This window comes from Vipera ursinii, assembly GCF_947247035.1.
Source record: "Vipera ursinii genome assembly, chromosome: 1".
NCBI lineage: Eukaryota > Metazoa > Chordata > Lepidosauria > Squamata > Viperidae > Vipera > Vipera ursinii.
This window is the reverse complement of record NC_139512.1, coordinates 195,445,923-195,470,403: the sequence shown is the minus strand read 5'-3', so window position 1 is coordinate 195,470,403 and position 24,481 is coordinate 195,445,923. Positions and strand designations below refer to the sequence as shown.

The window sequence follows — 24,481 nt, the reverse complement described above, 5'->3', positions numbered from 1 at the left end:
AAAAAAAACTCGGCAGTTTTAGAAAAGGTGCAAAGGAGAGAGAGATTCCCTTGAAGACACAGTGTTTAAAGTGAAAGGTAGCTTCTCCTTGCCCCTATTTGCATCCTGTTAAAGCACCCTCACAAAAACATACCTTGGGGGGGATCCCCCTCCCACGAAATTTTGGGGAAGCCCCCAGTTACAAGCTGGGCTGGTGCGCGCTTGCCTTGCAAACTTGTCTTGAAGTAGCACGAGCCCAGCTGGGTGCCGGGAGAGGGAGAGGAGGAAAGTGAGGAAGAAGAGGAATAAAAAGTAGCAGGAGGGAGAGGCAGCAGGAGGAAGAGGAGGAGGAGGAGGCAGAAGAAGAGAGAGCACAAGAAGCAGGAGGAGGAAGAAGAGGAAGGACGCTGAGCTCAGATGTTTCAAGCCAGTTGCAAGTGCAGCCGCTGCAGAACCTTTGCGCTGAGCTAGACGGCTTCTGCTCTGCCACTCTCCCACCCCTGCCCAGACCCCTGCAGACTCACCGTATGCCTCCAGCTGTGCAGCCCGGTTCCTAACTGGCCGTGGACCGGTACCAGTCTGCGGACTGGGGGTTGGGGACCCCTGTTTTGGAGAATAGCTTGACTCTCTCTTCTTTGTGGCAGCCCCTGAGATATTGGAAGACTGCTATCATGACCCCCCTCGTCCTTCTCTTCATTAAACTACACATACCCAAATCCAGCAACCGTTCCTTATATGTTTTAGCGTCCAGCCCCCCAATCATCTTTGTTGCTCTTCTCTGTACTCTTTCTAGAGTCTCAGCATCATTTTTACATTGTGGTGGCCAAAACTGGATGCAGTATTCCAGGTGTGGCCTTACCAAGGCATTGTAAAGTGGTATTAATACTTCACGTGATCTTGATTCCATCCTTCTGTTAATGTAGCCTAGAACTGTGTTGGCTTTTTTGGCAGCTGCAGCACACTGCTGGCTCATATTCAAGTGATTGTCCACTAGGACTCCGAGATCCCTCTCACAATTACTACTATTGAGCAAGGTACCACCTATACTATACCTGTGCATTTGGTTTTTCTTGCCTAAATGTAGAATCTTACTTTTTTCACCATTGAATTTCATTTTGTTAGATAGCGCCCAGTGTCCAGTTTGTTCAGATCCTCCTCTATCTTAAGCCTATCTTCCTGAGTGTTGGCTATTCCTGCCAGCTTGGTGTCATCTGCAAATTTGATGAGTTCCCAATCTATCCCCTCATCCAAATCGTTGATGAAAGTGTTGAAGAGCACTGGCCCAGAACAGAGCCCTGGGGCACCCCACTACATACTTCTCTCCATGTAGATGCAGTTGAGTATGGCCAGTCAGCCAGCTACGAATCCATCTGATGCTGTCTAACCGACATTTTTCTATCTTATCAAGTAGTAGGTTGTGATCTACTTTATCAAATGCCTTACTGAAGTCCAAGTAAATTATATCCACAGCATTCTCTGGTCCACTAATTTTGTCACCTGGTCAAAGAATGCAATAAGATTTGTCTGGCATGATATGTTTTTAACAAAGATGTTCGCTTTTGGTAATGACTTTGCTTGTCTCTAGGTGTTCGCTGATTTGTTCTTTGATTATTTTTTCCAGAATCTTCCCAGGTATTGAGGTCAGGTTGATAGGTCTGTAGTTTCCTGAATCCATTTTTTTTCCTTTTTTGAAGATGGGAACTACTTCAGCTCTTTTACAGTCCTCTGGTAGTTCCCCAGTGCTCCAGGATCTTTGAAAAATATACTTCAGTGGTTCTGAGTACTTCTGGCGTTGAGAAAGTCTGGATTCAGCCTAAATAAATAAAATTTAAACTGAAGCCATTATTGTTTACGATGTATTGCTAACTTGAATGCTTAGAATTTTTCATGATTGCTTTAAATGAACAATTCAAACGCTCTTACTATTCATTTTTAACATTCTTTAGGACTCTTCTTGTAATGTCGGTAAAAATCGCATCACACCAAATCCATGTTGTTAGATCTGTTAGAAAATGTGTATAACTTACGAAGAAAAAAGATACATAATTGGTAATTTCCTTTCTGACTTTTGTTTTATCCCAGAACTAACGTGCAGCTCCATTTTCAGTTTCTCTCCACTGTAACATCTAACTTTCTCAAATCCAATCATCACAATATGTCTTGCTCCCCCCCACCCCACCCACTATTATTTCTCATAGGTAGTATGTTTTTAATCAGGTTTTAATTTAATCATTAACTTTCATGACCACCCAACTCCAATGATGCTGGATACAGTTAAAAAAGAATTTAAAAGAAAGCTATTGTCAGAATACAAGTGAATTTGAGGGCTAATCCACATGGAGCCCAATTTCCATCTGTCCTGTGTGCCATCGTTCACTCCCTAGAGACTAAAATGGACAATGTGAAATTTGAGTGGGCCCCGAACAAGGAGTATATATCGGAGGTGGTGACCCTTTGAGAGCTGTATGCAACGAAATTTCATTTTGATGTATGCCGATTGGTGTACATTCAAAGTGACAATAAAGTTATCATTATCATTATCATATATAAAAGAAAAGGGAATACAGCTGGCAGGAAGACCAGCCTTATAATCAAAAAGACCAAAAGGATCCCAAAAAACCAAAGGGGCTTGCTTGCTATCCTTAACCAAGGACTGAAAGAACTATGGAAAATAATGGAAAAATACATTTGTGCCTACTCTTGCTGTCATGCTGTTGATGTATGATGATGTAACTATTTTTTGAAGGAGATTGTTAAGAAACTTAAATGAATTCTTTCCAATGAATTATTATTGCAGAGCATTCCAAATTTGAACCATTGTTTTCAAGGGGCAAATTAAAACCCTTGTTTTTGTGAGATTGATTCCCAAATAGAAACGCACGGGGCTAAATTTGGTGATGCATAAGATCACATAACGCATTCGATAGCACATCAGGGAAAGAATGAATCCATTTGAATGGTAACTTCATAAATGAACCAATATCATTATATGAATGTCATTCACATGATACAGATAGAGCTGGACTTATGACCATTCATTTAACAACTGTTCAAAGCTAGGACAGTGCTGAAAAAAGTGACTTACAAACACGCCACTCCTGCAGCGTCTTCACAGTCATGTGATCAGAATTTGGGCATTTTGCAACCAATATACATTTATGATAGTTGCAGCGTCACAGAGTCACATGAACACTATTTACAACCTTCCCGGAAGGTTTCTGACAAATCAACGGGGAAGCTGGAATTGCTTAACAACTCACTTCCTGGCTATGGCAAAAAGGCCATAAAATCAAGCACAACTCTCTTAACTAAGCATCACTTAGTAATGGAGGTTCCAGTCCCAATTTTCCATATATTCTGAAAAAGAGGACTATTCTGTAGAATTATAAACAACTCACATTTATTCAAGAAAATAAGTAGAAGGATAATATCAAGATGCAACGTGTAGCTATATTGAGTCAGTTGGTCAAAGGATTAGACTAGCTCATTATTATTGTCCACATGCTCACATACTGGGGAAATACAACAAAGGAAGATTGTTGCCTTCATGTACGCTGATCTTTCTAGAGGGATCTAGCTATGTTTGCAGGACTTAGGATCCAAAAGAACTTTTACGTTTCTTTGAAAGAGACTTACGTAATTTGTTCTCATTTGGTAATAATTGTTGTATAGAATATTTTGCATGACTGTTCAAAGACATTGTTAATCTGGGGGTGGGGTGGAATTGAAGCATAGCACATAGCCATAATATTCTGATACAAAAATAAAATTCACTGGTAGATGATAATAATCATGCTAACAAATTTAAAATAGCCTTTCTGTGCAAAAAAAGATTTGTAATTTTGAAAATCTGTGTGTGGGAAGTCAAGAACATCACTTATAATATGTATGATGATGTCTAGTTTCCTCAGAAGAGGATCAGCTGTTGCTCTTTCATAACTGGAAAGTGTTCTGTGGCTTTTCTTAAAACACAGTTTGTTTTGCTTTTTGTCCTAGTTACTTGCCCAATTTCCTGAAGTTAAGGCCAACTTTAATATTTAGAGCAAGTTGTATTATAAACCAAATATGGCTGTAAGCTCCCCAAACCATTGCCCTAGCACAGGGGTAGGCAACCTTGGCTCTTTTATGACTTGTGGACTTCAACTCCCAGAATTCCTGAGCCAGCATGGCTCAGCTTGGAAACCTCTCCCTTTCCCCTCAGCATGGCTGGCTCAGGAATTCTGGGAGTTGAAGTCCAGGAGTCATAAAAGAGCCAAGGTTGCCTACCCCTGCCCTAGCATAAGGCTCTTATATACTGATTACTTTGAAATAGTGAGGTATAATTTATGGAAATCGGGTTCTGCTGTTTGCACACTGTCCTTTCTTTCCATAAAGAATAGGTCAAGAGTAGTTTCTATACACGTAGAGCCATTATATCAGAAAAAAGATGTCTGAACCCAAGTAAACAAGGGAACATGCATAAAATGAGAAATGCAATGCTGCTTGCTGTCTTACCATCTGAGTGTATTGTATGCTGTTTGTATTCTTGGTAGTTCTGTTCTTGTAGAAGTGGCTCCCCCCCCATTTAGAAGGTTGAGACCACACTGACTGAAAATGATGGGATTTGAAACTCAGCATACCTAGAGAACCCTACATTGGGGAAATTTATAATAGATTCCTTCCTAGCCTCTCATTCACGTGCCCAAAGTCTGCTGGATTCAGAAACCAAGCTCTTTGTCCCTGCTTGATTTTAATGAAAACTACCATTTTTTCAATGCTATGTAATGGTCAGCATTTTTGCATGTAGTCAGCAAAATAAGTCATGGGACATTTTTTTAAAAAAAATATTTGCATACCTAACTTTTGGGCTCTCGAAGTGAAGAAAACCTTACTTGCAATGCTATCAGAAAACTATTTGGGGGGGGGGGAAATCAACCAGTCCTTAAAGTTTCAGTAGCATGCAACAGATTATAGTAATGTTTGGATCAATTTATCTAAATTTTTCTTGCTATGGTATTAATGTGAGTTGACTTCCCCATTCCACTATGAAATTGAGTGGCACTTTCGTAACAATTTTGTTGTTTGCTTTTGCAGCAGTGGTCATTCTCTCAATCTTAAATGTTTGACTTTACCACTTTGAGGGCACTATGGTATGTAAGGCTGAAAAAAATCTGTCTTTAACCTGCTGTTCTAATGGTTACGATCTGGTTTTAAAATATCGGGGTGGGGTGGGGGGAGGGTCTGATTGTTTATGGACATAGAAAGTCATATGCAATCAATTTACAGGTGTGTATAGATCTATATGATAAGATAAAATAATGGCTGAAATGTTTGTTTTTCTTTGAGCCAACAGTAAAAGATTGTAACAATTCAGACTTGGGCTGACTTCAGTTGTAAAACTTTTGGAGGAAAAGTGGGGTGTAAATCTGTGACCACACATGTGAATCAGATGGTATGCATTTATGTCAAAAGACTGCCTTCCACTTCCCAGGCTTTTACTGTACACAGATTTTAGTTTCAGAGCAAAAGAGTAAAACTACTTATTCAAACTTAATGATGTGATTTAGAGAACTAGTTCTAAATACATGAGAGCAGAAAAATGCATACTGAATTCATGCCAAAGTAAAAACTGTTTTTTAAAATAATATTTTATCAATTTTCCAATTTTCCATTTAAGTATTTAAAAAGCAACATGGTGGCTGGGTTAATCAATAGTTCAATAACATGAAAAAATCTTTAGTACAAATCTCAAGTTATAACATCAAATATTTCCTCTCTTTTTCCCTTAATATCTACTATCTCATATTTAAGCTAATACAGTTCTTATTATATCAACTAAGTAAATACATCATTATTACATTTATCAATAAATTTTTAACTTATACATATCTTAATTACTTTTACATCCAATCTTTATAGACAGCCAATGTCCTGTTATTGGTTTTTTCCCCAGTTTTTAGTTTCCCATCAATATTCAGATTTAACATTTGATATTTATAATTTCCAGGCTTTAGGTAACCAAAGTTTCCCTTATCTCAATTCATAATAGAATCTAGTATTCAAAATACACATCTTATCTATTTGAATATACTTGGTTCTATTTCCTAAACGTTATCTATTTCCCACCATATTAAATCATCTAATTAATAATACAATATACCCTTTAATAAATAAAAACCATTATATTGTCTGTATTAATCAATAAATCAAACATATAGTAATTTTTTTTATTTTGGGTCTAATTTTTAAATATTAAACAAAATCCTTATTTTCAACTAGTTTCCAAATATTTTAAATTTAATGACCAAAATTCCCCTTATCTGAACTTCTCCATTTAACCCTCTAATTATTAATATGAAATCCCCTCCAATAAATCAAAACCCCAATTTTCTTCAGCCTTATTCTGGCTTTCTTCCTTTGCCAACTAGCCTTCCATGTTAGTGCTTTTAGATCATCAAATAGATCTCCCTCTATTATTATATATATTATTTGAAATAAGAGACCATTTAGTTGCCATTTTGGGGGAAGGACTAGCCTATTTGTATTCATTAAATCATCTCCCTATTATTCCAGTTCCCCATGATTGTCCTGATATGTTTATCTTCCATTCAGTCTGTTCTTCTTTCTCAAATTTCTTTTGATTTATATAGAAAGTCTTTTCCATTTTCAGTGTTGTCACTCCTTTTTCTGGATTTTCCATTAACTGTATTAGTTGGTCAATTGAGTCCTCTGTCTTAATATTTGATTGTTCCACTTCATCTCATAAAATAACCAATGTTCCTCAAATAAAGAGATAGAAAGGCAATTCCCCACATATAACTCTGAAAAGGTTTACATTCATAGTTCAAGCAGGCCAGTTATGCCGCCCAGAAGTTCTCTTTACAGCTGAGTTTCTCACAAGTGGTATCAAGTCGAAAGAGTTTTATCTAAAGTCTGGGCTTCAAGCCAAGTCTCTTTTCGGCAATAACAAGTTATAATACCAAACTTTGCCACAAGATGCCACTGATGCCATTTAAAACTTTTTAAGTTCCCTGTTTTTATAATAGTTTTTCAAAGTTTATTTCTTTTCTTTTTAGATAAAAATCAATGTACCCAATAGAAATAGGAATAAGAAAACTTTTATGAAAACTTTTTAATCCCCAAATTTTGAAAGTATATGCATCCAATTAGATTAAAGTTGTTTTTATAATTGCTTTGTTTCCCCTGTGTAGTCAGTCACCGCTGTTCTTAGAGGGTGGGGCAGGAATTCCCTTCCCTCTCTCCTCACGGGGAAAAGTACTTAGAGCAGCTTTTGCAGCAAAGATATTTAGAGTCTTAAAGAGAAGATCAGATCTCACTCAGTTTCATCCGTGTTGCTTTAAAGGTGCTTGGTAGTAATTTTGACTTCGGGTGTCAGCAGCTTAATGACAAGCCATATTGCTATGGCCGGTCTTTCTCCTGCCAGTTTGGAGAGCTGCCCCAGATCAAGTGGAAGGGCTGCCGCCCTCCTGCGAACAAGCAGGGATCCCCTCCTTGCTCGTCACCCCTACAGGGCGACTTTCGACCCTTTCCAGGGTCCCCCAGTGGGATGAAATCCGATGCTGAAGACGGAGTTTGCCTCCATGTGTCCAGAGGTGCCGATGGCAACCTGGAAGCCCCCAAATGCCCAAATTCTGATCACAGGACCACAGAGATGCTGCAACGACCTGTAAATTTGGATGCAGTTTATAAGTCCATTCACTGAGCAATGTCATAACTTTGAACAGTTGGTGAATGAATGATAAGTCAAGGATTGATTCCTGGTATACTAATTCAAACCATCTCGTCACTTGAAGCAAATTAGGAAGAGTTGTCATTTCAACTTTATGTAGCTATATAGTGCGATCCCTGTATCTAGCAAGTGATAACATTAACACAAAGACACTTCTAACTTATTTAAAAACACAAAATAGTTTAGGAATCTTATCTGAAATTTGTATAGGTCGTATTAGCTTGTGGATTTTGTTTACATAATACCGGAATCTAAGATCTAAGAATCTAAGATCGTGTTTCTTCTTTTTGTTTAGGAAATGACAAAAGTGTGCCAAGATTCTTGATTAGAGAAGTGGAATTTGAGAAAAGGGATCTAACTAGGCTCATGTTTTCGCCTGATCAAGAAAATCATCCATCAAAAGCACCAGTGAAATATGGTGAACTGATTGTGTTGGGGTAAGTATTCTGACATCAGAACTTCTAAAACTGCCGGCCTGCAGGCCAGATGCATCATGATGAAACCTCATCCACCTCATTGCTGGTAATGGAAAAAAGTCACGATACATTGCGACATGTCATGTGATGTTTTGCATGTTTGACACCCCTGCTCTAAAACAACAGTTTTAGTTAATCCTGCAAACCAAAGTGTTTTTTCTGATTTTCTTTGTTGCCTTGGAGTGTGATTCTCTAAAACAGACATATTAAACACAAGGCCCGGGGGCCAGATCCGGCCCGTGAAGTGGATTCATGTGGCCCGCAAAGCCATCCTGGAAACAGTGAGGGAATGGCCCCCACTGCCTTGGCCCTGGCCCAGAGACCCTCCTTCTGCTAGAGACCCTCAGATCTGTCCCACTCCTGCCCAGTCCCCCATAGGTACCCTTGATGTGAACGATGTAGAGCTGGCCACGCCCACCCAGTAGGCCATACGCACTTTAGCCACGCCCACCCAGTAGGCCACGCCCACCCTGGCCATACCCACCCGGCCCCCTGAGGGCAACCGCAATGCTGATGCGGCCGTCAATGAAATTGAGTTTGACACCCCTGCTCTAAAACATGGCAGTTCTTTGAGGTGCAGCTTGTTTTAGCATCCTGATTTCAGACTCACTTTAGCATCAGTCTGAAATGTTCCAACATTAGCATCAGAGGCATTAAGTTTAGGTCATACCCACATAGTGTTTTGAGTTCGATGTGATGCAGCCAAACATTTCTAAGCTTTATCAAATTTCACTAAGAGAAATTTGAGTGCAGGTTTTAAGTTTTTTCCCCATGAAATCATTAAGGCTTAACTTTAGAATGGTATTTATACCACTGGTATACTTGTAATACAATAGATTGTGGCTAAACCGCTTGTCAGCAGTTTACCTTTATTCTTTAAATAAAGGTAAAATGAAACAGTGGCTCAATTTCCCCCATTCTACAAATTATACAGTATATATAATGAATGAAAACTAATTGAAAATGATACAGCATTCCTATTACATTAGGCAAATGTGTGATTTTGGCATTCATTCTGAACCTGTTTATGATATGTTTTAGGAATGCATAAGACTTTATATTTAGTAGATTTAACAAAATACTCATGTAAAGTATGCAACTTGAAAAGGGTTTATTGGCCCAGAAATTTTTATAATAATGTCATTGGATGTGAACCATCAAAGCAATCTACTTCTGACAAGGCTTTTAGCAAATATTTCATAAGTTGGTTGCTAAATAGGAAAATATAATTGTAATTCTGCAATACAAAGTCCTGTATCATTTTCATATTTGGCTCTTAAATTGATCTATGCACTTCTGACATTTTGTAGTTTGCTTGATTTTTCTTTAGAGACATGTGTTCTTACCATCCATTATGGACATGTTCAAAAAGTATCATGCATACTGCAGTAATATTTTAAAATATTTAGAAAGTTATACTTTATTTCTAAAATCTTCAGTTTTGCAGCATTATGTAGAAATTAATTCAGAGCCTTTATCACCTGATAACCCTCCCATCTCTTTAATTCTTCCTGCACTGTTTTCTACAGATATAATGGCTCCCTGCCAAATGGAGATAGAGGAAGAAGAAAAAGCAGGTTTGCTTTATTTAAAAGACCTAAAGCAAATGGGGTGAAACCTAGTACAGTGCATATTGCCTGTACACCTCAGGCAGCCAAGGTAAGCTTGATTAATGAGGTACCATCAGTAATAGCAGACTTTTTTTCCCCTTCATCTACCACTCTAAATTAACAGCAGTTTCTATCAATGAAATTGTATTGTGTGTGATTTAAGATGGTATCAGGCAGACATTATGTTGAAGCTGATCGTGGATGGTTGTTTGGGGTGAAGATGTTGTGGTCGGATGATGATGGATAAATGGATATATAATTGCTAAGTGCAGTGAGTTAATAGAAATTCATCTTTAATTGTGTACCCTGCCTAACAGGCAGAGTTTACTCTTAGGAAAAGAGTATTCTTTGGAAAATTGCCGAGACCAGAACTAGGTCATCTTAAACCAGTGTTTTTCTACCTTAGCAACTTTAAGATAAGTGGACTTCAACTCCCAGAAAGCCACACATCTTAAAGTTGCTAAGATTAAGAAACACTGTCTTTAAACAGTTCTCTCTGACTTTTCTGATGCTGGGGTTGATAGGCAGACTGTGATCAAACTTCTGGAATGCTGATAGCAAGCAAGCCCATTTTTAACTGCTGACCGAGTACATATTGCATTTTAATTTCACTGTACCTTTCTGTTTATTGTGATTAAATTATGCCTAATTCCTGCCCATTTCTTTGCTTCCTTTTCTTCACGAAGAGCAATTTAACTTTGGTTGAGTATGGTTTATCATATTGTTCAACCTCAAAAGCAGTGGTTAAACAGTTTTAAGCCATGGCTTATTAAGATAGCTTCTTGTAATACAGCATACTTTATTAAGCAGTTTAGGTTTTGCATGCCACGTCTAAATATTACATGAGGGATGTCAGACTGTACGTGAATAGGGGAGGGAGAAGTGTGTAAGTCTTGAAGGCCAGTGTAGGTAATAAATAATAAATACGATCATGTCTGCAAACTAGAATAGTTCAGTAATTAGAATTATTTCATATGTAGATAAGAAATATCCCGTTATTAAGAAAAACCTTCATATATATGAATACAGTATGTAAACATCATATTGGTTATACTTGGAAGTAACCTTTGCATATACAAGGGTTCACTTTTTATTAGCCTTGGCTGCTGAAATCAGGAATGAAGATTATTATTTTGGATAGTGATGTTTAAACTAAGTAAAGATTTGTGTCGTATTTCCCATATAACTTTATTCCTTTATCTTGTTTCTTATTTATTTATCCTAAGTGTTTATGCCATCCCATAATCATAAAAGAGGCATGAATACTAATCTATGGTATACTATAATGGGACTCCAACAATATGAGTACAGTATTAGTGGTAAGAGGAGAAGACATTTTGGATGGGGCAACTCTTCAAAGAAAAGCTCAATGCCATTTGTGAACGGAGAAGCGTTTACTGGCAAAAGACCCCATCTTCTTACTGCATTTTTCAGACTATAAGCTTGAACTCATAATGGCAGTGACCAGCTATAGATGAATCTGTGGTGGCATCTGACCACCTATAGATGAATCAAAATATCTGCCACAGCCCAAGTTATACAGCTTTAGGCTGTCAGATAGCTATATCTGTGTAGTAGCTCTTTCCCCACTTTGAGGGAATTTCCATTGCCTTTATTTTATAATAACACCCTTTTTGTCTAATTCAGACATGTCAAACACAAGATCCGGCCCGCGAAGCCATCCTGGAAACAGTGAGGGAACGGCCTCCACTGCCTTGGCCCTGGCCCAGAGACCCTCCTTCTGCCAGAGACCCTCAGATCTGTCCCACTCCTGCCCAGGCCCCCATAGGCACCCTTGATGCGAACGATGTAGAGCTGGCCACGCCAACCCAGTAGGCCATACGCACTCTAGCCACGCCCACCCAGTAGGCTACGCCCACCCAGCCCCACCCCAGGTCTAATTAATGTATTGATCACATTTTTAAAAAGCTGTTTAACTTTAAAACCTTCTTTTTACCCCAGTGTTCTGAGAGGGAGTGTTAACCCATCATGTTCAGGGCCTCATCTTTTTGTGCCTCATTTTTGTGACATTTGAATGCCTTGAGGATCTTAATCATTCAATGTGTCTAGGCCAACATATGGTTAATAGTAGCCATGACTAATGGGCTTATCTCATAGCAACATATGTTCTATTGTGAAATATTAAATGGGACCAGTTGGGACTGTTTTCTTGAATACATCAGTCATGCATTAAAAAAAAAGTTTCTCTACAGTTCATTGTTTTGAAGTGACACACCTGCACATAATTAGCATCAGTAAGTTCTGAGTTTCAGTAAGCATAACAAGAGGCCAGTAATACTAATTTCAAATCCAAGCTTTGCATATGGTTCTGGACTGGGAAATAATAAAGGGTCTTTATAGCAGCTTCTGAAAGAGCTGGCACTCAAAGCACAAGAATACATGTAAATGGCATGCAACCTGTTTGTAATTCACTTTCCTTTGTTTATGTCACAGAATTCTGTTTGGAGATGGTAATGCTATAGCATTTCCTCCATAGCTGAATAAAATATGCTCATTGTAATTTATTTCATGATCCATGGTTTTCAGGGAACTTACTTTGGAGTATGAATCCTGATACCCTTCATTGGTTTTCCTCAATTTGGTGCCTTCCGGCTATACATAGGTTGTTGAGCCTTGTAAGGATTTTGGTACATGAGAATTGCACACATTGCACACTTTGTAAATTCCTCTGTGATTTGCAAAACATGATCCTTCCTTGGATAGTTTGCACACTATACATTAAGTTTAAAAACAGGTACCTATCACATTAAGTTTTGGCGTGATGTATGGGCTTCTCAGGATACCATAGTCAGTTATTCAAAATCAGCAAAATGAAGGGTTATAATGCAGAAGACTGAACTCAATTTGCTTTGGGCTGTCAATACTGTGAACTTCAAAATAACCAATATGTGCTTGACTTGCCAGAAGTGGGTGGCAATAATGTAGTGAATAATATCACAGCTAGTGGCCATGTGGCAGGAGTGAGATTGATGATAGTCATATTGCAGGGCAACAATTTATGAGTGACTGGTTCACAGCATGAGAAATGGGGAGAGACCAAAATACTTAGGCTAGATGGCATTAGTAACAACCATAACATGCTTAGCAGAATTGCTCAGAACAGCTGCCTTTATGACGGAAAAGTGAGGGAGTGAGTCATGCAAAGAATGACTGGTTTTGTTGCATTACAAAAGAATAGCAGCCATAAAAAGCTGAGGGTTAGCTGTGAGAGAAGATGATCCTTAAAAGTTTTCTTCCAAGAAACTGCCACAACTCCCTGATTGTGCATCTTCTTAAATATCACAGTGCATCTTCTTAAATATCACAGTTGGATGGAGAGAGAGAGGGAGAGAGATTGTGTGTGTGTGTGTGGGGGGGATTTTTATAGTAATTAAAGGATTACTATAAATAATAAATAATTACTAATAAAATAAAGATTTTATTTTATTTTATTTTATTTTATTTTTTTATTTTATTTTATGGAGTGAAATAATATGTTTAGGTGTATCTTAACTAGGGGAAGTAGATCAGATAGGAGTAAATTTACCATGCCAGATCATGAATTATTTCACCTAGTAGGACTGTACTCTAGTGTAATGTTTTACTAATCAATATATTTTATGGATTTTTATTGCTGAAATAGCCCCTCTTTTCCCTTTTTACTAGGCAATAAGCAACAAGGACCAGCACAGTATATCTTATACCTTGTCTCGAGTGCAAACAGTGGTGGTTGAGTATACCCATGACAGCAACACTGATATGTTTCAGGTACTGTATGTAAAGTATTTGTGTACTGGGAATCCTATAAATTGATGAATAATGTGGATAAAACTGCACAAATGTATATTGGAAACATAACATTGTGGTTATACTAATAGGAAATAAAGAGTTTTACTTCATTGTTCGGGCCACTGATAAAACTTCCACAACTCTATTCCCCTGAACTAGAGTAAAAAGATCTGGGGATTTAAGATTAGGAATGGCTGGTAGCACAGGAAGGAAGTGCTTCCTGATCATTTTTATTACAAACATCCACCTAGTAAACATTTTTGAGAACTCTTGTTTTGATCTTCTTTATTTATGCTCCGTCTACATTTTCTGTTAACATACTCAACTCGGAGTAAACTTTAGCCCTACAACAAGTAGCAACTTGCTATCTAAATATATATATCTGAGTGAGAAAGGGAGAACAAACTTCATCCCTGGTCCAACACTTTGAAGCCACGGGACATGAAATTGATTTTAAAAAAACCAAAACTATCGCCAAAATTGAACATTTTAACAACAGAATAATCAGAGAAGCCATTGAGATAGAAAAACGCCCCCACAGCATGAACAAACGAGATGATACCTCTCGCCTAGCAGCCATTTGGAAACCCGCCTTGATTGACAGACGAGTCCCAACCACCAAGAATGATACCAGACCCAAACTCATGATAACATCACATGACATCACCACCACACAACCATTCAAAAAGCAAATCCGAACCCACAATGATAACGATGCACAACCACAAAACAGAAACCTAACTACAGCTGCAACATCAGCCACTTTAAACCCCTCCAAACCACACAATAAGCAAACTGACACCCACTATAAAAACATGGCACCACCACAAACACGAAGCCGAACAAAAGCAGCACAACTCACCAGCTCAGGTCTAAGGCTTGCAGCTGAGACCAGCCCATCCACTCAAAACACACCCCCACCCAATCAGAACACACCCACCATTCAAAACACACTCCCACCCAATCAGAACACACCTAATTCCCCACCCAATCAGAGCACACCTCCACCCACAGAACACACCCCCTCTGGCAGTTTAAAAAAGAGGAACAAACAGCCACTACCACATGTTTCTCCCAGAAGAAGGAAGCTGAAGCCACCAGCCTGAGGATGACGGACGGGATTCCGTCGAAACGTTGCTCCTACACCTTCAATTCTACATGGGGAAAAACCCGAATAACCAAAGATCCACATACAAACACCCGCGAAAACCTCAGAAAACATTATATATATATATATATATATATATATATATATATATATATATATATATATATATAGTTTAGTTTAGTTTTATTAAATTTTTATACCGCCCTTCTCCCTAGGGACTCAGTAATATATATATATTACTAGATTTTAAATAATAGACTCCAACATTGTTCTAGTTGGATAAAACATATCTCTGATCCAAAATTTGATTAATAGTTTTCACATAATATATTCACATAATACATTCCTCATGCATATTATTTCTTTTGGATTCTTTATTACATTCTTTATTACTTTCTCTTTCTAGTGCTTCCCCCCCCCATACTTTCCCAGATGTTGCAATTTACATTTAAACAGTCTTTTAAAATCAGTTTCCAGAAAATTAGCTGTGTTTTAGTAAAGTATAGAGTCATCTTAGATTGTACTGTCATGGCAAGAATCTGCAGAGGTTCCTAATTTTGTCAGCTATGAAGGCCCCTAGTGTAAAGATACGTTATTTAGGAATTAGCTGTTTACTAACTCCATCTAACTTAATGTTATAAACACGTTTTCTTGTGCTCAGTGTTTAGTTTTGAAGTATACCATTGTTAATAAAATATACCATGTAAAGTATAAACTGGTAAACATTTTCCTGAAATCGATCGCTTCAGCCTTCAACATATTCATCTATTCCCATGGTTTTAAAAAAATCCTTGCATATAGAATAGTAGCAAAAGGAGGACTTTACTTAGCTTTACTTGACTAAGCATAGTCATTTTTTATGCGTAAGGAACTTGATCAATGTAAGCAAGCCATGTAACATAACCCAAAGCAATATATTTACTAAAAACAAATATCCACTTGAATCTTTTTGATTGTATTGCTGAGGCTATGCAAGTAAGAGCTGAATTTTATAGCAGAGAACTTACCCAAAAGTTCTAATAGTTAATATTTCTAATAGTTCTAATAGTCTAATATTTCCAACTTCTTCTTGGTGATCGTGAAAGTGAAAGGCAACAGTTTACAAACAGTATAGTTAATTCAAGTCCTTGTGAATTATAAAAATGCCCCCTTGTTCCTTTCAAGTTATTAATTAAATTAGACTATTTAAACAACTTATTGGCAACAACACTAACAATGGAATAAGGACATAAGTTATCTTTAATTCACAAGAACTGAATGAGTTACACTGAAATAAGTTCTGCTTTGCTTCATTCTTGTGATCTCTCTTTGAAGGCACATGATTTGGTTTTGGATTGAAAAGTGATAGTTCCCTTATCACGTGGAGTTTTTCTGAGTTTAACCAAGAAAAATAAGCTATTCTTAGGCTGTTGTTTTTAGTCAGAAAGGTTGTGTTTGTTTACCTTGCATTATATATAGTGTTCTCTGTGTATACTATCTAAAGCAGACATGTCAAACTCGCGACATCACATGATGTCACGCAACATATCGGGACGTTTTTGCCATTGCTGGCAATGGGGTGGGCGCGGCTTCTGGATGACGTGTCTAGCCTGCGGGCCGGCAGTTTGACACCGTTGATCTAAAGAATAGTGGTGCAATGAGGTAATTTTAAATTCCAAATATATTGAATTTGATAAGGTAGTGTGTTAGGCCAGAGGTATCAAACATTCAAAGGCCACATGTGGCTCACAGCTCTTCTGAGTGGGGTGCAAGCCAGATTAAAATGTATTTGGGCAATATTTAACAAAATAAAGCAAAACATACTTAGTATTACATTTTAAAACGAAATAATAATAAATTTATAGGGACGCGGTGGCTCAGTGGGTTAGGACACTGAGCTTGTCAATCAGAAGGTCAGCAGTTTGGCGGGTTGAATCCCAAGTGCCGCATAACAGAGTGAGCGCCTGTTACTCGTCCCAGCTTCTGCCAACCTAGCAGTTCAAAAGCACGTAAAAAATGCAAGTCGAAAAATAGGGACCACTCCGGTGGGAAGGTAACAGCGTTCCGTGCGCCTTTGGCGTCTAGTCATGCCGGCCACATGACCACGGAGACGTTCTCAGACAAGCGCTGGTTCTTCGGCTTTGAAACGGAGATGCGCACCGGCCCCTAGTCAGAAACAACTAGCACGCATGTGCGGGAGAACCTTTACCTTTACCTAATAATAAAATTTAGTCACCAACCACCATAAAACCTTTTTTTAATATAAAGTGAACTTAGAGTTCTGCATAGGTTTTGTTGCCTCACTTTAGCTGGAGCCCTGGCAATTGCTTGCTGCTGCCACAGCACAGATGACCCAAAGCTCAATGTGATACGAGTTCCCTCTCAGTTTCGCTGCAGCAGTGCTGCTGGAGTTATTAAACTAGGCAGTGAGCTTGTGTTTTTTCACCAGGACTGCAGGCAGGAAGCCGTGCAGTGGTAACTGGCCTGCTCTGGACCTGCCTCTGCAAAACAGGTTGAATTCTGTGGGCTCCTTGAGGCTCTCTGAATTTGTTTTCCTGCAGACATTTCCCTTCTACTTGCAATTTTAAAAAAAAAAAACCTTCCAAAACTGGTAAAGTGTGCTTCTGAGTGTAATTCAAGGTGTTGGTAGATACCTTTATGGCTTAGGACCAGGTTACTTACCGGGCAATCTCTCTCAGGTTGTTTCTACCATCCCACCTGGTCCAACAGGAGTGTCAGCTGACATGGGCCAGGAGGAGGGATTTTTCTGCTGTGAAATAGGATCATCATTCCATCTGAGGTTCGGTTAGCCCTGACCCTCTTGTCCTTTCATAAGTCCCTCCAAAACAGGTTGAAATTTATTTTAATCCAGCCTCCAAAAAAAGATTTAATTAATATCTATTGATATGACCGTGATTGTTGTCCACTTTATAAAATATAATTTATATAATTTCCGAATACATGCAGAGAAGAAAGAATGAGGGAATCGAAATAGAGGGGGCAATCTAAATGCTTTTTAGGTAATGCCTTGCTTTTTTTTTATTTTCTTACGATACCAAATTCAAGAAAAGAAAGAAATTGAAATGTTTACAAAATTATGGATTGCAACTACCAGTGACTAGTGAGTTTATATTATAATCTTGAAAGATGTATGTGTGGAGCCAGTTGGTGTAGTGGTTAAGGTGTCAGACTAGAAACCAGAAGACAGTGAAGTTAGTCCTACCTTGGGCACAAAGCCAGCTGGGTGACTTTCAGGCAATCAATTCTCTAACCAGTAGAGGAGGGAAAAACCTGCCAAGTCATTTCTGAAAAGTGCTGCCAAGAAAAGTGGAGAGAACAGTTGCCAGGAGTCCAAAATTGAGAAAAGCTGCAAAAAAGCAATATTTTCCATGCACAATTAGAGGGGATAAGTAGGAGTATAAGGTGTGGAGGTGGGTTTTGTGATAATTTGGCAATAGGAAGCTGGGAGGAACCTCAGAGTTCGGTGGTAGAGATACATACACATTGAAAAAACTGTCAAACTTGTATTGTTTCTTTTTTTCGGAGAAGGGCGGGATATAAATTAAATAAATTAAAATAAATAAATAAAAATAAATAAAATCTAGTTCCTATCTGATGTTTATATGTTGATGTATTAATAAAAAGAAATATATAAATTTGGTTTTCTAAGTCAGCATATGGTCTGCAGCTGTGGTGGGATTCAAATATGTGAACAACCAGTTCTCTGTCTGGATGCTGCTTCCGGAAGTCCATTCTGGGCCTGGGCAACAAAAAATTAGCTACCAGTTCTGCTGAAGTGGTGCGAACTGGCTGAATCCCACTACTGATCTTCAGGAACTTTATGTAATGGCCCCCATTTATATTTGAGCTTGATGTCACTGTGTTAGAGTACAGCCCCCACACTCCTTACCCATGATGATCTATGCTCTGTGGGCTGGAAATTTTACTTCAACACATCTGGAGGGCAGCATGTTCATTTATTTTGTTCCGTCATATATTGAAAATTGCGGTTTGCAACTGAAATTATTGTGGATTAGTCTTGGATCACATTAACATATTTTGAAAACTAACAGTGCTTAAAGTTTTCAGCCAAACAGAGTAGAGGCCTCTATAAACTCTATTTAGAGCCCTTTTAGGAATGCAGATGTATATAAAATCTATAAACAAATCCAAAAATGATGAGAAATTTTATGAAAACAATCACCTCACCCAGTTGTGCTGCAAAAGAAAAGTTCTATCAATTTTACTTTTTACTCTGAGGAGTGCAAGAAGGCTCCAGTGAATACTGGGTGAAAGAATTAATTTTTTGCATTCTTTTAACTGGTTCTTAATGCTAAAATAACAATGGGTAGTTTTCAGAATATTGGATGTTTGCGATAAGTGTGTATATGAAAAATTAAATTCTGGCTTGATACAAATATTTTAATTACTTTAATAACCAAATCTAAATTCTCTTTATTTTTGCTAGATTGGGAGATCCACAGAAAGTCCTATAGATTTTGTAGTAACGGATACTGTTCCTGGAAGCCCGAGCAATTCAGAGACTCAGTCTGTTCAAAGCACCATCTCAAGGTTTGCCTGCAGGATAATATGTGAACGAAACCCACCTTTCACAGCAAGAATATATGCTGCCGGCTTTGACTCCTCCAAAAATATCTTTCTAGGGGTAAGGAGCTTGTCTCCCTCTACTGCTCAAGGCAAATGTAACTTTTCAGTTTGCTTTCCAAACTTCAAATATTAGTAACTACAAAGCAGTTTTTAGACATTTGTTATCTCCCTCTAGGAAAAAGCTGCCAAGTGGAAAACACCTGATGGACAAATGGATGGATTAACCACGAACGGAGTCCTTGTTATGCATCCACGGAATGGGTTCACCGAAGACTCAAAGCCAGGGGTGTGGAGGGAGATATCTGTATGTGGGAATGTGTTCAGTCTTCGCGAGACAAGATCTGCTCAGCAGAGGGGCAAAATGGTAAGTCTAAGAAGGACCAAGGTTCTCAAGCAGGCCTTGATGACTCCCTGGGAGATGGTGAACAAATTGGAGAAGCAGGGGAGACTTTTTCAACTTGACCCTACAAAGATGGATTATTTTAAGTACTTTGTTCCAGATGTGATTTATTTATTTATTTATTTAGTTAGTTATATTTATATACCGCCCTATTCCCTGAGGACTCAGGGCGGTTTACAGGGAATTAAAAATCCAAAATACAAAAATTAAGAACAAATTAAAAAGTATTAAATTAACCCTGTAGTCAGTTAAAAAGAACCCCAAATTAAAAATTCCTCCTCAGTCTGGGCCCGAGAGCTGAAGGAGCCAGGTCTTCAGGCCCCGGCGGAATGATCGGAGGTCGGGGGCAGTCCTCAGCTCCACCGGCAGCTGGTTCCAGAGGGCAGGCGCTCCCACTGAGAAGGCCCTATCCCTGGGTGTCACCCGCCGGCAATCTCTCACCGGCGGAACCCTGAGCAGACCCTCCCTGTGGGAGCGCACTGGGCGAAGGGCGTTTGATGCCGGCAGCAGGTGTTCCCTCAAATATCCCGGACCCAGGCCATGTAGGGCTTTATAGGTGATAACCAGCACCTTGAATTTCACCCGGAGGGCAACCGGAAGCCAATGCAGCTCGCGGAGTAGAGGTGTTACATGGGAGTATCGGGAAACCCCCATTACAACTCGCGCGGCCGCATTCTGCACCAGTTGAAGCCTCCGAGTGGTCTTCAAGGGCAGCCCCATGTAGAGAGCGTTACAGTAGTCCAAACGGGAGGTCACAAGCGCATGAGTGACTGTGATGTGAATCCTCCTCCTTTATTAGTTCAGCACAGGAGTTATAAGCTACACTGAAGTGGTTAGCTTGGTTGGGAAGGGTTACTTTGCCTTTTCCCTGTTGGCTGAGTGAGATTTGCACATATGGGAGGTGCATTGTGTTCTCACTGGTGGTGTGGAGAAATGCTTCCTTTGGGCTGTGCAGGTGCTGGCACTGTGCAGGAGGCTTTCCCAAATGCACCTACCCCCTTTACCTTTGGAGGTAAAGGTGCATCCAGCATAATGGTGATGAAGAGGAGTGGTGTCTCCAGGAAAAAGAATGAGCAATGAAGACAGTGGAGTCTGGAAATGGAGGGTAGTACAGCATGCTTGCTTGCAGAGAATCTCCAAAAGCCCTTATCTTTTGCTGATCCACTCCCTTCAAGGATCCCAGGAGCAGAGAGTTACAAGAAGGGTGTTGCTGTCTTGCACGGAGTGTCAGGATCCCAGGCAAAGTTGGGGTAAGGGTGGGGGTTGGTAAGAAATGCATTGGGGGGATGAGAATTGCATCTTTGGCTCTTTGTGGCTTCTCTTCCCCTTCTCATTTCTTCCTTGTGTACTGGAAGACAGCCTGAACCAAGAAGCATAATTTAGAATTTTATTTCATTCTTTTAGCATGCCTTTGTTTTACCACAGCCTCCAATTTCAGGCAATACCATCTTCCCAAACCGGATTATTGGTGATGGGAGTTTCTACTCCTCCATGTGATGCTCCCTATGGCAGACTGACTTTGCATGCATTGAACCAGAGCCTTATATTGATTGGTACTATTCTGCTTAGACAGGCCACGTGGTCTCATTTTAACAATGATGTGGAGCCCAGGGAGAATGATGGCTTGCATGTGAAAAGCTGGATTGCTGACAGATGTCCCATTTTGTCTGTTCAAGCCAGCAACAGGCCTGAGTTCTCACAAGCCTACACTTTTCATGCCTAAGGAGGAACGGCTTATTTGTTAATGTTGTATGCTGCTGTAATCACACTGTAGAATTCTGACAAATAAGGAATGGGATATGGAACCCATTGAGACCTAAACTGATAGCTGGAGCATTCACTACTATGAAATGCAGCTTATTAATTTCATTCATGGAGGGTCCCTCGTGTAATTATTCCCTTACTCTCTTAAGTATAGAGCTCTGCAAGGAAGTTTCTAGCTATTTCAATGGCTTCAGTTCTGTTACCTGGTTTCTCCACTATTAGACATGTTAGACATCCACTATTCATTTCCTATGTAAAAGGCATATAAGAACAAAATCAGTGGATTTTTGAAATAAGATTGTTTTGATTTAAAGCTCTGCATATTTCATGGATTCTATATTAATATTCCAGGTTGAAAATGAAACCAACCAACTTCAGGACGGTTCACTGATTGATCTCTGTGGAGCCACACTTTTGTGGCGTACGGCAGAAGGACTTTCACGCACTCCAACAGTGAAGCACCTGGAAGCTCTCAGGCAGGAAATCAATGCAGCCCGGCCTCAATGCCCTGTGGGCTTTAACACATTAGCCTTTCCCAGCATGAAGAGGAAAGATGTTGTTGATGAAAAACAACCCTGGGTTTATCTGAACTGTGGCCATGTGCATGGATACCATAACTGGGGAAATAAAGAAGAGAGAGATGGCAAGGATCGGGAATGTCCAATGTGCCGGTCTGTTGGTCCATATGTGCCTCTCTGGCTTGGATGTGAGGCTGGATTTTATGTGGATGCAGGGCCTCCAACTCATGCATTCAGCCCATGTGGACATGTGTGCTCAGAAAAGACAACAGCCTATTGGTCTCAAATCCCTCTTCCTCATGGTACCCACACTTTTCATGCAGCATGTCCATTCTGTGCACATCAGCTTTCTGGTGAACAAGGCTACATAAGACTTATTTTCCAAGGACCTCTTGATTAATGTACACGTGTTATTCAAGGACTGCATATAAATGCGTAAATTAAGGAATTCTGATTTCAAATGAACTCTTGTCTTAAAATCAACTCTATTTCTTCTCTGGGCTTTGACAGTTTACTTTGAGATGAAGAATACTTTCATTAATATTATCACCATCATTTCAGTGGTTAAGTTCCTCTGTAGATAATGAAAGAAGTTGCTATGTAGAAAAGACTGGTGACGGGTAAGTAGGACAAATGGAAGGTAGTTCCAGCTCATCTTTTTTTTTCTTGTTGTTGTTCTTTTGAGATGGAATTGATAAAAATTATTTGCCTTCATTGTAACGTTTTGAATAACATGCCTTTAATATCTAAACAATCTCTCTCTTTTTTGGTAAGTACATATCTGAGGGTAAAAGTGATCAGTTCAGAAGGACATATGTTTACAGCTTGGATGCAAACATGTAAAATAGAGCAATCTGTATATTAACTCCTTTTTATATTTATCTTTACTATGAGTAATTATCCTAGATGATTTGGATAGAGTAGCAGGGTAGTGTTGTTACATCCATTGATGGGATGTGTAGCTTAGTTCTTGGTGAGAAAAGTTAGAAGGGGACATGGTGAAGGAGCTTTATTTTGTAAAAGTCTAGAACACTATTGAGCTGGTGGCTAAGCAGGAAGTTATAAAAACCAATCAAAGCATATTGCTTTTATATGCTTTTTAAAAAAATCCTTAATTATACATCAGATAATACAGATAAACACTTTGGTGTTTCTTTTTCTCTGTCTGATGGAAATGTAACACCTAGTCATATAACATTTACCTGATACTTGGAATATGCAATTTACCCTCAATGAAGTTATTTTTCCCCCTCTGTGTTAAATATTCTGTGTTCGTTTTGCTTTTAGTTTTTGTTTTGCCTTTTTTTCAACTCAGAAGGGTTTATGTTTATTTAAATAATAAAAAAAATAACCAAGGCATCTGAGGTTGTTGTTTTTCTGCAATATTAGGAAAAGGTGTGTATATATATATATAGTCAGCTTCTGTACATTATATTGGTAGCTGACCAGTGTAATGTGTTTTGTTGATATTTTGCTTCCTAAAGTCCTGGGATTAGGATGTAAATAAAATATAAATTGATATAAATAAAGGTAGGTACAGATTTAGAAGCAAGTTGTATTCTGTTCAGTGGGTCTGACTCCAGGTGAGGAAGTAAATTTTATAAAAGAAGCCACATTCAGTTTATGACATAATCCATCACAAGTTATAATGCAGGCAAGTCCAACCTGTGGGCCGCATATAGCCCCACAAGATTGTAAACATTTATCATATGATTTTTAGCAATATTTGTATATGTTAACTAAAAGATATATTTTATATATGGCCCGAGACAATTTTCTTCACTCAGTGTGGCCCAGGCAAGCCAAACGGTTGGACAGCCATGTTATAATATACACATTTTAAGCCAATGCAGCACTAGTAAGGTACCAGGAGCTGCTAAAACCCCATCACATTTTTGTTTGTCTTCTTGTTGAATAATCCCAATATTCACATGATTAAAGAAACGTAAACCATTAGTGTTCTACATAAATGACCGATAGCAGTGAAACACTATCAGAACAAATATATGAGGTTTCTTGAATTTTTCTTTTCACAAGGCTGGCTATTATGCCAGCAGAATAAAAATTATAAGCTTATTTGCTTAATGTCTATTCCTTTTAAATAATTGCAAAGCAATATTAACACCAAACTTACAGAGTACTTTGAGAGACATGGATATTCCCTGCTGAAGAATAAACCACTTTACTTCTATAAAAGGAAGCAAAAAATCCTTTTTGGTATCTGAATTCCAAACGCTATAATAAGTTAAATACTAAGTTGAACATAACAGAACATAATGGAAAATATCCCAAATGAGGAATGGGGCTTCATAGTTCCCCTTTAACTACAGGTGAAACTCAAAAAATTAGAATATCGTGCAAAAGTTCATTTATTTCAGTAATGCAACTTAAAAGGGGAAACTAATATATGAGATAGACTCATTACATGCAAAGCAAGATAGTTCAAGCCGTGATTTGTCATAATTGTGATGATTATGGCTTACAGCTCATGAAAATCCCAAATACACAATCTCAGAAAATT

At 38.7% G+C, this 24,481-nt stretch overlaps 1 protein-coding gene across 1 annotated transcript in view; it reads left to right on the top strand.

The window, feature by feature from the left end:
* PELI1 (pellino E3 ubiquitin protein ligase 1) overlaps positions 1 to 23,593 on the top strand; it is a 62,215-nt gene extending 38,622 nt beyond the window's left edge. The window contains exons 2-7 of the mRNA XM_083352973.1: positions 8,004 to 8,145; positions 9,714 to 9,843; positions 13,461 to 13,562; positions 19,139 to 19,336; positions 19,454 to 19,642; positions 21,794 to 23,593. Coding sequence (XP_083209099.1) covers positions 8,075 to 8,145; positions 9,714 to 9,843; positions 13,461 to 13,562; positions 19,139 to 19,336; positions 19,454 to 19,642; positions 21,794 to 22,360 — 1,257 coding nt within the window. The 5' untranslated portion in view covers positions 8,004 to 8,074 and the 3' untranslated portion in view covers positions 22,361 to 23,593. The remainder of the gene's footprint in view (positions 1 to 8,003; positions 8,146 to 9,713; positions 9,844 to 13,460; positions 13,563 to 19,138; positions 19,337 to 19,453; positions 19,643 to 21,793) is intronic.
* The last annotated feature ends 888 nt before the right edge of the window (positions 23,594 to 24,481 follow it).